The 13,570-nt window shown below is 47.0% G+C and overlaps 1 protein-coding gene across 1 annotated transcript; it reads right to left on the bottom strand.

Moving 5' to 3' along the window:
- Positions 1 to 5,892: 5,892 nt before the first annotated feature.
- On the bottom strand, positions 5,893 to 7,684 carry LOC140207911 (probable G-protein coupled receptor 139). Its single transcript, XM_072276453.1, has 2 exons — positions 7,609 to 7,684; positions 5,893 to 6,800 (listed from the first exon to the last, which is right to left on the bottom strand). Exons 1-2 carry the CDS (start codon positions 7,682 to 7,684, stop codon positions 5,893 to 5,895), a joined length of 984 nt encoding a protein of 327 aa, XP_072132554.1.
- Between the last annotated feature and the right edge of the window lie 5,886 nt (positions 7,685 to 13,570).

A 13,570-nucleotide genomic window follows, 5' to 3' on the forward strand; every position in this document is an offset into this window, starting at 1 on the left:
TCAGATCACGGACATGGACACGTGATCGGGCTCTCCTTGTAGCGAGTGGGGCGCTGTCTTCTCCAGCATCTCCACCTCCACATTCAAGGATCGGCGGCATTCAAGCGCTGGTGAACTGACAGAAACAGCGGAACTAACGTGCTGTTGTGTTTGTGATTCCCATACACAAATCTTTTGACTTTTCTACACTGTTAAAAGTTTGCAGAGCACGCCAAATGGGTGAAGGACATTTCAGCTGAGATAATTTTAGCCTCCATGGTGATCTCTGATTTAAAACTTTGTCACAGCTCAAAACAATTTAGAGGAACAACATCTCATCTTCTAACTGTCCACAGTACCGATATTTGGGCATAATACCAAACTCTCGGCAAATCAAAGATTATCAAACACCAAAGAACTACAGTGCACGAGCGTCCATAGCCACGAGACAGTCATCACTGTCGTCTTAGTTCAGCGCAGAGACGAGTAAACTGGAGCGAGGGAGTGACGAACGCGGTAACGTGTCTCGGGAAGGGAGGGGATGACGGGGAGTGGGAACTGTATAGGGGACAGAGGGGTGGTCGGAGACGGTGTCGGCGTAGAGGAGGATGGGGTGACGGAGACGGGAGGTTGTATACCTCTTCCCACCCCACCACATGCAAAAATGCCATTCCCTATTCCCAGTTCCTCTGTCTCAGCCGCATCTCCTCCCAGGATGAGGTTTTCTGTTCCAGGACATCTAAAATCTCCTCTTTCTTTAAGGATCGTGGTTTCCCTTCTACCGTCATCAATGATGCCCTCACCCTCATCTCCTCCATTTCCCGCATTTCGGCCCTCACCCCACCCTCCCGCCACCACAACAGGAAAAGAGTTCTCTTTGTCCTCACCTACTACCCCAGTAGCCTCCGGATCCAGCAACTTCCGCCACCTTCAACAGGACCCTACCACTAAGCACACCTTTCCCTTTACACCCTTCTCTGCTTCCCACAGAGATATTTCCCTCCGCGACTCCCTGGTCCACACGTCCCTCCCCACCGATCTCCCACCCGGCACTTATCTCTGTAAGCGTAAGCGCTAGACGTGTCCCTACACCTCCTCTCTTGCCACCATTCAGGGCCCCAAACAGTCCTTCCAGGTAAGGCAACGCTTTACTTGTGAGTCTGTTGGGGTCATCTATTTTATCCGGTGCTCCCGGTGCGGCCTCCTCTACATCGGTGATTGGGGGGCCACTTCGTCGAGCACCTCCGCTCCGTCGCCAAAAAAGACAGGATCTCCCTGTCGCCACCCACTTCAACTCTGCTTCCCATTCCCATTCGGATATGTCCATACACGGCCTCCTCTACTGCCATGATGAGGCTAAACTCAGGTTGGAGGAGCAACACCTCATGTACCATCTGGGTAGTCTCCAGCCCCTTGGCATGAATATTGAATTCACCAACTTCTGTTAATTCCCTCCCCCTCCCTTCCCCCATCCTAGTTTCACTCTACTCCCTCCTCCAGCTGCCTATTACCTCCCTCATGGTTTCTCCTCCTCCTACTACCCATTGTGCTTTCCCCTATTCCTTCTTCACCTTTCCTGACTATCCCCTCCCTAACCCCCCTCCCCCACCCCTTTATCTTTCCCCTTACTGGTTTTTCACCTGGAACCTACCAGCCTTCTCCTTCTCACCCTCCCCCTACTTTCTTAATAGGGCCCCTGCCCCTTCCCTCTAAAGTCTTGACAAAGGGTTCCGGCCCGAAACGTTGACTGATCGTTTTCACGGATTCTGCCCGACCTGCTGGGTTTCTCCAGCGTGTTGTGATTGTTGCTTTGACCCCAGAATCTGCAGAGTATTTTGTGTTTACGGCGGGGGGGGGGGGTTGTTTGCAGGGATGGGAGGGTGAGACAGATACGGTAAAGTGTGCAGCGGGTGGAGGATTGACGGAGGGCCTGAACTGTAAACCGGAGAGAGCAGTTCACAGAGACGGATGGCGGCGTAGGGGATGTAGGGGTGACGGAGATGGGGAGGATTGTGGAGGCGGGTAGAGGATATGGGAAGTGGTGTAGGGGTGTTTGATATGTGGGGAGGGGCGAAGGTATGTCCATCTCTCACCGATTATATTCCCGCTCTCTGCTCAAGAGGTCGGTATCAGATACACACACACAAGTACTTCCAAATGGAAAGGTTTGTTGCGCTTTGTGCAGAGCTGCTGCTGATCGCATTGAAAGGAACCGACATGGAGAACGACTGTCCAGATCGATAACGCTACATCCCAGCCCACAGGATCCTCTCCAGTAAAGTACATATCCCTGAAGTGAGGTGGGTCTTTATGTTCTAGGTTTATCCACCCGGCTTCTTAAATGTTATAATAACTTTTATCACTGGCTTTATGGGATTTTGCTTGTGGCTATGAAGAACACAAATGTAGTGCTGACGTCCCCAGTAATCTCAATTACTGGATCTCTCAATAATGTGCAGTGTAGCTCCCGAGGCTCTGGAAGATTATCCACCTTAATGCCCTTTAAGAGACCGGATATGATCTCCTTACTGGTGCGGTACAAATTTAAAAGGCATTTTGGATACGTACAGGATGTTAAAAGTTTAGTCACAGACTCTTTCAGTGGGGGAAATACCCTTCAGCCCATGTGCCAAAGTGATTGAGATGTACACTCAAGCTGATTCCTTTTACAGAGGAAATGGCTCAGACGTAGGCAGATGAAACGAGTTTAGATCCGCATAGAAGGGCTGGGCCGAAGGGCCCGTGTGAACGGGAAGTATCGCGTCCGAAATATCGGCTGTATATATCTCAGTAAATGCTGGCTGACCTGCTAAGTTTCTTGACATTATGCATTCTGTTCTGGCTAGCATTTGGGAGAAAATATATTTTGTGCTGGAAGACTGCAGAGGAGATTTACCGGGATTGTTGGGTACGTGTTATGGGGTGAGATTGGATTGTGTTGATGTCTAGGGTTAATCTACAGAGGGATCTTGTGATCTAGTTCATAGCTCCCTGAGAGTGGCTGCATGGGATCATGGGATCGATTGCTTTCAATAGTCGCGACACTGAGTTCCGGTGTCAGGTAGTTAGATTATGAGAACACTCAGTCCTCTTTTATTGTCATTTAGAAATGCATACATGCATTAGGAAATGATGCAATGTTTCTCCGGAGTGATATCACAGAAAACAGGACAGACCAAAGACTAACACTGACAGAACCACGTAATTATAACATATTGTTGCAGCAGTGCCAAGCAATACCATAATTTGATAAAGAAGAAACCATGGGCACAGTAAAAAAAAAGTCTCAAAATCTCTAGTCAATCGACTCCCGAGTCCCCGATAGCAAGCGTCAAAAGGGAGAAACTCCCTGCCATAAACCTCCAGGCACAGTCAACTTGCCGATACCTTGGAAGCGGCCGAACCCAGCCGACATTGAGTCTATCCGTCCGAAAACTCCGATCTTCCGAGCAGCCTCTCTGATATCGCCTCCCGAGCGCCATCCTCTACCGAGCGCCTTCGACCTCTCCCCGGTCGCTGAAACACATACAGCCGAGGATTTCGGGGCCTTCAGTTCCGGAGATTCCGGTTGCCACACAGTAGCAGCGGCAGCAAAGTGGCATTTCAGAAGTTTTCCAGATGTTCCGCTGTTCTCTCACCAAATCAGGTGTCTCCATCAAATCAGGATTGTGCACGGTCCCCTACTTGACAGATAACAGATATTCTTCACCAAAGAGGCCGCACGCTCTGTCGTCGCGCCGCCATCTTCTCCCCCCGTTGCAGTTTTATAATTCCTTCCTTGAACCGCATCCGGCCCTATTGTACTCTATCAGAGGAAGAATGGGGATGCTTTGGATGGTGAGTAGAAGAGGCTTAAGGGGATGCTTCCTGGATAAGGGGAGAATGGGCAATCTAGGGACATTTTCTCCAGTGTAGCAGAGGCTGAGAAAGACCACACAGATGAAAATATGGGAATATGGGATGCAGAGACAGACTGGGCAGACGGCATCAATTTTCCCCGAAGGAAGAAATGTCTAATACCAGAGGGCATGCATTTAAAGTGAAAGGGGAAACCACATCACATACAAGAGAAATCTGCAGATGCTGGAAATCCAGAGAAACACACGCAAAATGCCAGAAGGACTCAGAAGGCCGGGCAGTAACTATGGAAAAAAAAAGTGCAGTTGACAGTTCCGGTCGAGAGTCTTTTGGACCTTTTCCGCATTATCTATCTATCTGTGCATCTGTGTATGTATGTATGTATTTATCTATTTATCTATCTATTTATTTACCTATCGATCTATTTATTTATTTATCTAGAGTAATTTTGTATCATTTCCGTACACTGCTGCTGTAATAAAACAAATTATGCAAGGCAGTGATGTTATAGATGACTCAGAATGTTTAAAGGAGAGGTCCTTCACGGGTTTTTTTTTATTCTCGTTGTGGTGGAAGGAAAGCCAAATGTGATGGTGAAGACGGATTCGATGGAGGTTCTCAGATACTACATGAATATGTGAAAATGGAAGGATATGCGCCTTGTGCAGGCAGAAGGAATGGCCGTAGTTAGCCATGGCATTGCCAGTTCGGTTAGTTCAGAACAATGCACTGAGCATAAGGGCCGACTGTACTTTTCCATGTCGGTGAGACCACAGCTGGAGTTCGGTGCACATCTCTGGTCGCTTGTCTCAGGAAGACGTGATTAATCTAGAAAGGCGCAGAAATGATTCACGGATTTGGTTGCCGGGAACAGAGGACTCGAGTCAAAAGGAGACTGTACAGTGACTGTGCAGTGATCGCAACACTGAGGGCGATGCGACATCGATTCTCCCCTCCGCCACCACAGGCCCTACCCTCAGATTCAATTGTAGGTGATGCTCATGGTGGAAAATGGCACAAATGATCCATAATGGAAGCAGTGTGACGTAATTCACAAACACCGTCATTGAGTTGTTGTGTTCGCTTTAAGAGGTGGTGCGTGACATAATCACGAGAATGTAAGGGGATTCCGCTTTTGGTTTCCTCGTAATGGAAGTAAAGGTCCCTAGTTTTTATTAAGCACCTAACACGAACGGGGCACATTTTATTCGCAAACTCTTACGAACTCACAGTAAATGTGCTCTGATCCCAGAATTTATCTCCGCCCCTCCAGCCCCACAATCGTTTTGCTCCCATTAAGAGGTGGTGCCTGACATAATGACTAGAGTGTAAGGGGATCGCTGTTGTTTTCTGTGTAATTCAACTGAAGGTTTGAAACTTCTATTAAGTACATAACACGACCCGGGCTCGTTTTATTCACAAAATACTTGCGAACTCAGAGTAAAATGTACACTGATGCCAGCAATGGGACCCGTCACTGCAGCCAACGAAAATGCATGTGAATTGCCTCCACTCCCTCAACTCCAGCCACACAGTGACTGTGCGTAGAACTTAACAACAGGATGGGTCACACTAGAGGGACTATATTATAGAGTTCAGTCGACAGCGGGAAATTGACCTGTCTCCGTCCAGCTTACCAGAAACTCTGGTCATTTCAATCGTCTCCATTTGCCGGCATCTCAATCTCCGAAGCTCCATGAAATAATAACCCACCCTGGACAATCCCTCACTATAACACAGGCCTCATAGTCACGGCAACATCCTCCTAAATCTCTCTCTCTCTCTCTCTCTCTCTCTCTCTCTCTCTCACACACACACACACACACACACACACACACACACAATATCTTTCTCGTTCTCACTACCTCACTGACCCCATGCGCACCCCGCTGTCGTTTCATCACCTCATTCAGCCACTCTCTTACGTTTCCCCTCGCAACCGTGCCCTGTCTACCTCTCTCCACATCCCCTCTCCCCCTATTCTTAGGGTCAACGATCCTAATATCCCGGCGCTGCCGGTCGATGGGACAATCAGGCGCTGAATCTGGTTTGTGTTCAGGTCGCGGCTTTATTAATGAACTGAAGCACCGAGGTGATCGGATATTTCACCGCTCTGATCACCCGCTCCCTGAATTTCGACTGAGTCACCGCGTAAATAAACGTGTTCGTGCAGCAGCTCAAATTCTTCAGCAAAACCCCGACAAAGTGAAAGATCCATTCAGAATCATTGAAATCAAATCCTTTTGCTCTGATCTCGTAATACATGAAATTTACAACCAGTGTCAGCCACAGGAGGATGAAGCTGCCGGAGAGGGTGAAGAATAGAACCACAGACCTCCTCCTGCTCTCCATCTCCGGGTCACTGGGATTCTGGCCTTTGCTTTGACCCCTCAGTCCCTTACGGACCCGACTGGACATTAAAATGTGCCGGACTGTCAGAGCGTTGAGCAGCAGAATCACAACGAAAGGGATGAACGGACTTAAAACCGTATCGAGCCAATCATATCCTACCCACCAGGGGTCGGTGAGAGAATAGTCCATTAGGTCACAGAACCACGGTACATTGACGATTACCTCTCTGGGTTCCCAGAGGAAGTAGCGGGGGATATTTTTCAGACAGCACAGCACGCCGGTTGTTGTGAGAACCAAAACCGCAGTTTTCCCGGTGCAATATTTTGTTTTCAGCTTCTGGCAGCAAATGGTGACAAACCGATCAAAAGTGAAAGCGACGGTGAACCAGACAGAGCAGTATGTGGCTGTGAACCTCAGTACCTCGATCACCCTGCACACAGGGGTAATGCTCAGAAAAGTCCACGGAAAGTATTTATATATGATTCGAAATAAAGTGACCTCGCTAACAACGGTCAGTAGATCCCCTACTGCCATGGCCACCAGGTAGCGAGTGGTGCAGGTAGAGAGGCCGCACTTTCCCCGGGAGAGGATCACAATCGCCACGAAATTCACTGCGGGAAGAAAGAACAAGCATTGGGTAGTGCTGAACACCTTCCCCGGGAATGGAAACGGGATCTGGTTTCAGCCAATGATCAGGAGTGCGAGAGGAGGTGAACGGCTGCTCATGTAACATAAACCACAGGTCACCTTGTCTCTGACCTGCCTTCCTCATTGTGGAGGTAAGACGATGTGTGAGCAATTGTCATGAGCAGCAACGATCGGCACTAATCCGATCCCAGTCCCTGATGGGGCCGGTTTCACTGATTTAACCGTGAATGACCAGGCCTCTGGAAATAGCATCTGACGGGGCTAAAGACGGATCCGGAGGGAAACAAAACTCACAAAATGCTGGAGAACCTCAGCAGCTCCAGCAGCGATCATGGAATTGAACTAGCAACCGAGCAGGTCTCAGAGCGAAAGCAGGAACATCTTAGTCATCCAATGTGGATTGACTCCGTTCATGGGTTAGTTCCACAGCACAGTTCAATTCGATAATACACGGCAGTAGATCCATGGACTCGGGTTCGGGTGATCAGATCCAACTTTTAACTAGCAGGTAATGGAATCCGATTGCGACGGGCTTCACAGAGAGACATAAAACACAGGACCAGGTCCCCACTCGGATCAATAACTCAGAAACAGTCAACTGTAAAATGTAAACCTCTCACAGTCACATCCTCCTGGTGGGCTGCCCGTCCTTAAGACCCTTATGCCTTATGGATATTTGTTCAATGAACACCAAGTTGTAAAATAATCATAAACAGTTTCATATTGGTCAACGCAAAGAAATATCAAACAGTAATTGCTCCGGTCACTCACCGGGAACTCCAATAACGGCGATGAACATGTTCAATACTTTGTCCACAAGCAGGTACCTATCAAACAATGCAGGCATTTTTTTCTGACCAGTGATTTGTCCCCGTCTGCTACAGGCAATCTCTCGGAATGAAATGTTGAGGCAGAACATGACTGGGGTTTTAATACCACTCAGCGACTCCACGGGGACAGATTTCAACAGATTCTAAAACAAAATTGTTTTAATTATTTACAATCCGATTACGTCAGACAAGGGCCATTCCTGTGGCGCAACATTGTGATTAATTTAGTGAATTAGCCGTGAAACTGCAAACAATTGAAATTATGCGGGCAGTAAGGGGTGTAAATTGCAAGTGGCATTCCTCCAGCAAAGGGGATATTGTTTCAAAGACCATCAGACCCAGCTCTGCACCTCATCGTGTGTCACTACGACTTTTGTCCATCGGCTGAGCAGATCCACTGAGAGAAAAGCGGCCGCTCCACTCTGATTCTCCACCAATTGCAATCACAGCTCATCTCACTGTAACCTTATCTCCCACTCCCGATTACCAGCAACCATCCTCAGCTTGTTTCTGTGTACCAAACATTGTCCTGAGTCAAAAAGATATTCATCACCATTGAGAGGAATGCATGCTCTGAGAAAAGCAATGTCGCTGCCTTCCACTTGTGTTAGATCGACCTGGAACTGAAAAATGAAAGCACGGAGAGTCTCTTCGGACCACAGTATCTGTGCCAACCATGCCGCCATTTTAAACGGATCCCACCTATGCACACATGATCAGTCTCCATACACTCCCGGCGTGTCCATGTGTCAACGCTCACAACAGAGATCTGGGAGTTTTGTGTTCTCTGATCTCAGAAGCTTTTTGACCATCTGTGTGAAATAGTTGGAACCAACAAATTTGTCTGAACGTTCAAAGGTGTCTTGTCAATTACAACGTGTTTCCACTCTAAATGTGTAATTTAAAGGAACCATTTGACAGACTCGAAATAATGAATTTGATTATCTATTTGTAGGTTATGAAATTATATTGAATCACCCATTGCTATCATTGTCGACAGGTGTATAACCTCTTGACGTTGTTTGAATTTGAGAGACTCTGCCAAGAATGTGTCCGAGGTAATGTACATTTATGGTGTTGAATAAACAATTTCATATCCACGAACTTCTCCACAAACATATCCACGAACTTCGTCATAGTCCGAACACTCGTTTAACTCTCTCAGTACCCATCCCTAACCCATCGAACGCAGCAAACTAAAGGAGTGACTATGTGGGCGCAGGTACAGGTACCTAGCAGACAATGCAGGTATTTTCTCTGTCCAGTGATTTGTCCCCGTGGGCTACGGCAATCTCTCGGTAGGAAATGTGTGCTCTGTCTGTTATGTGTATGTGATACACACGCAGGCTCGACCACATAGAGACATACACACACGCGCGAACACACAGACAGTCATAAACACACACAGACATATATAGGCACACGCAGGCGCACACACCCAAACATAAAAAACGCAGAACACGTGGCCAAGCCAACACACAGACCCTCAGACAGACGCAAAGACACGCATACAGAAGCAAACACACAATCACACACACACACACACACGTCAAGTCAAGTCGCTTTTATTGTCATTTCAACCATAACTGCTGGTACAGTGCACAATAAAAACGAAACAACGTTCCTCCAAGACCATGGTGCTACATGAAACAACACAAAACTACACTAGACTACATGAACCAACACAAAACTACACTAGACTACCTCAACCAACACAAAACTACACTAAACTACCTGAAACAACCCAAAACTATATTAGAATTCACACCTACACGGGACTACATCAAGTGCACAAAACAGTGCAAGACAATACAATAATTAATAAACAAGACAATAACCACAGTGAAGGACAAATTACAATATGATAATAAATATTATATATGTAAATGTAAACAATGTAAACAATGTTATAGCAGAAATTGAGAAAGAAATGACCAAAAATTGCAAATGAGTGGAGTTGTGTTCAGTTGAGTGTCTGTGTGTATGTGTGTGTGTGTGTGTGTGTGTGTGTGTGTGTGTGTGTGTGTGTGTGTGTGTGTGTGTGTGTGTGTAGGTTGGTGACGGACGAGACTCTGGGAATTGAGGAGTCTAATGGCTTGGGGGGAAATGTCGTTCCACAGTCTGATCGTGAGAGCCCGAATGCTTCGGTCCCTTTTGCCAGATGGCAGAAGGGAGAAGAGTTTATATGAAGGGCGTGTGGGGTCCTTCACAATGCTGTTAGCTTTGTGGATACAGCGTGTGGTGTAATTGTCTGCAATGGCAGGAAGAGAGACCCCAGTGATCTTCTCAGCTGACCTCACTTTCCGCTGCAGTGTCTGCGATTCGAGACGGTGCAATTTCCGAACCAAGATCAGGATGCTCTCAATACAACCTCTGTAGAATGTGGTGAGGATGGGGGGTAGGAGATAGACTGTTCTCAGCCTTCGCAGAAAGTAGAGACGCTGCTGGGCTTTCTTTGCTATGGAGCTGGTTTTGAGGGGCCAGGAGAGATTCTCCGCCAGGTGGTCACCGAGAAATTTGGTACTCTTAACGATCTCTACGGAGGAGCCGTTGATGTTCAACGGAGAGTGGTCGCTCCATGCTCTCCTGAAGTCAACAAACATCTCTTCTGTTTTGTTCACATTGTTACGTACCCCGTAACTGGGTTGCCAAACCAGCAGAACGCTCGTTGGAGTCTGTGATTACTAGGATCTAATAAAGTTTTATTCAAGAAATAAGTAATACAGTACACTAATCGCAAGGAAATAAATGTAACAGGTTAGCAATGATAATACACACATATACACAGAAATAGGGTAATAGGAATCAATCAAGCTCTATTGTAGTCTAGGAGTAAAATGATCAGTCTTAAGTGAAGCAGAGTTCGGTGCAGTTCAGTGCAGTTCGAAGTAATCGCTGTTGTACCATTGGAGAGAGAGAGGGAGAGAGAGAGTGGGAGATTTAATTGGTTTCAGGCAGACCTTTTGATGTCTTCGCAGTTGGTTTCGGGCAGAACTTTTGATGTCTTCTAATCCCGCTTTGGTCACTGACTGTGACCTCTCCGTTCCGGATACGATCGTTCTTCCGCGGTGAACCCGGCACCCAGGCAAGGGCGGACACACATCCCAGGTTCCCACCGACCGTACCTTTAGACCCTGTGAGCCTCTGATCGATTCCCGCGAACCGGTCCACCAAACTCCACCAACTTGTGGGGACACACTGCTCTTTCCAGGGTCTCGTGGCGTGTCTCGTGCCTTAGCAAACCTGTTCTTTTATCCCCTTGCTGGGGTATCACCTGTCCATCAAACTTCAAACAGTTCAGATTCAAAGCAACCGGTCTGTCAATATCTAAATTGTGTTTCTTTCTCGTTAATCACTCCCTTCTCTCTTATTAGCATTTTGAATGTTTCTCCATTGTCTTTCGTAATGTCTCTCATTAGCATCATTCGTCCGGTAGCTCTGCTTGGCGTCGCAGATGACACCCCCACCCTTAAAAGGATTTTTACTGGTGAAAAAATCAAGGGGATGAATGCACATTATAAGATACACACTATAATATACAGGTAGTCAACAGCTATTCGGTTAATACAGAGAACTTTAAGTTTTAACACCTTGACAGGCAATCAGCAATCACATTGTACGTTCCTTTTATATGTTTTATCTTAATATCAAATTCCTGTAAGACCAGACTCCAACTTAGTAACAGTTTGTTTTTATCCTTCATTGTGACCAAAAACACTAATGGATCGTGATCAGTGTAAATTATCAGTGGTTTCCGTGCCGGACAGATATAAACTAAAAATGCTGTAATGCTAGTATGATTGCCAGTAATTCCTTCTCCACAGTGGAATAATTTCTCTGATGGACATTAAACTTCTTAAAAAAAATAAGCCACTGGGTGTTCGATCTTCTCTTAGTCGGTCTGCAACAGCACCACCCCTGCCACTTCGTCGCTAGCATCTGTTGTTATGGAAAAGGGTTTTGAAAGGTCAGGCGCATTCAATACAGGGTGGTGACACAGAATCGCCTTCAGACTCTCGAAGGCTTTTCGACAAGGTCATTCCACACAAACTTCGCGTTCTTCGGCAAGAGCTTAGTAAGAAGGAGGGTAATATCCGCAAAGTTTTTGCAAAACTTCCGATAGTACCACACCATCCCCAAGAACCTTCTCAGGTCTCTCTTGTCCGTCGGGATCGGAACTTCAGAGCTAGCTTGCACCTTAGCCTGCATCGGTGCCAGCTGCCCCTGTCCGACCACATACCCCAGATAAGTGACCTTAGCGTGGCCGAACTCACTTTTCGAGAGGTTCACTGTCAGGTTGGCTTCAGACAGCCGTTTAAACAGTTCCTCTACTGCCACAATGTGCTCCTCCCACGTGTCACTCCAGACCAATAAATCGTCAATATACAGTTCTGCGTTCTTTAACCTTTTTATCACTGAATTAATTATCCTTTGGAAGGTCCCTGGGTCGTTCTTCATGCCAAAAGATAAAACATTGTACTCGTATAACCCCGATGGAGTGACAAATGCTGAGATTTCTCGAGCCTGGTCGGTTAAATGAACGCACCAGTACCCTTTTAGCAAATCGATCGTTGTGTCGTACTTAGCTCTCCCCACTTTATCGATGCAATCGTCTACCCTTGGGATGGGGTAAGCATCGGTTTGTGTGATGGCGTTCACCTTTCTGTAATCTGTACAGAATCGTATGCTCCCATCGGGTTTCGGGACAACCACACAGGGAGAAACCCATCCCGATTTGGATGGCCTAATAATACCTGTGGCTAGTATGTGTTCAATTTCTTTCTCCACTGGCTTGCCCTTCTCCAAGTTCATCCTATAGGGGTGTTGCTTAATAGGCTGATCTGATGTAACGACAACATCATGTGCCGTCCCCTTGCATCGCCTCGGGGCATCTGGACATACAACTGCATGCAGGTTAATTAGCTTTATCAGCGGCTCGCTCTGTTCAGGGGTTAAGTGAGAGACCTTATCAGCAAAGTTGGCCAAAACAATAGAGTTCTCCAACCTGGTCGGCACCATATTTATCTTCTCAAGATGGGGTTTCCCCTTATCATTTGGCACCCCAGCCTCATTTATTTTTGTGATAACACCGACTAGATCTGCTTTCTGATCGTGGTAAGCTTATAACATATTAATATGTACTAATTGGGTCGGCTTACATCTGTCCGGCGTTTCAATAACATAATTCAAAGGGTCTATCTTTTTAATCACTTTGTACGGACCGTGGGATCTCACCTGGAGGGGGTTGGTTACCACTAGAAACAGAACCAAGACCCTATCACCCACTTGAAACACTTGTTCGCGGGCACGTCTATCATACCACTGTTTCATTTTAGTTTGGGTGTGTCGTAGATTTTCTTTGGCAAGGTCACAGATCCTTTTAAGCCTCTCACAAAATTTTAAAACATAATCAATTTCATTGACTTGTACTGTCGGACTGGACTATTGCTCTTTCAGTAAGGTCAGAGGTCCTCTGGCCCGATGACCGAAGACGAGCTCGAATGGGCTGAACCTCAATGACTTCTGAACCGTGTCCCTCACGGCAAATAACAGGAGAGGCAAGGCATCACCCAGTCCCTAGCGTTGTCTTGACAATAAATTTTAACCATGGTCTTTATTGTTGCGTGGAATCTTTCCAACGCCCCTTGGGACTCCGGGTAGTACGCGGAGGCCAAAATACGCTTTACTCCCATCTCGTCCAACATCCGTTGGAATATGTGAGATGTGAAGACACTCCCCTGATCTGACTGGATTTCCCTTAGCAGCCCCACCGTAGTGAAAAATTTCACAAGCGCCTTTACCACTGCGGGAGCCTTGACGCTTGCCAGGGGCACAGCCTCCGGAAACTTGGTGGCAGCACACATCATAATCATCACATACTCTCGCCCACTCGCAGTTCTGGG

The sequence above is a fragment of the Mobula birostris genome, chromosome 13 (assembly GCF_030028105.1).
Source record: "Mobula birostris isolate sMobBir1 chromosome 13, sMobBir1.hap1, whole genome shotgun sequence".
Lineage (NCBI taxonomy): Eukaryota > Metazoa > Chordata > Chondrichthyes > Myliobatiformes > Myliobatidae > Mobula > Mobula birostris.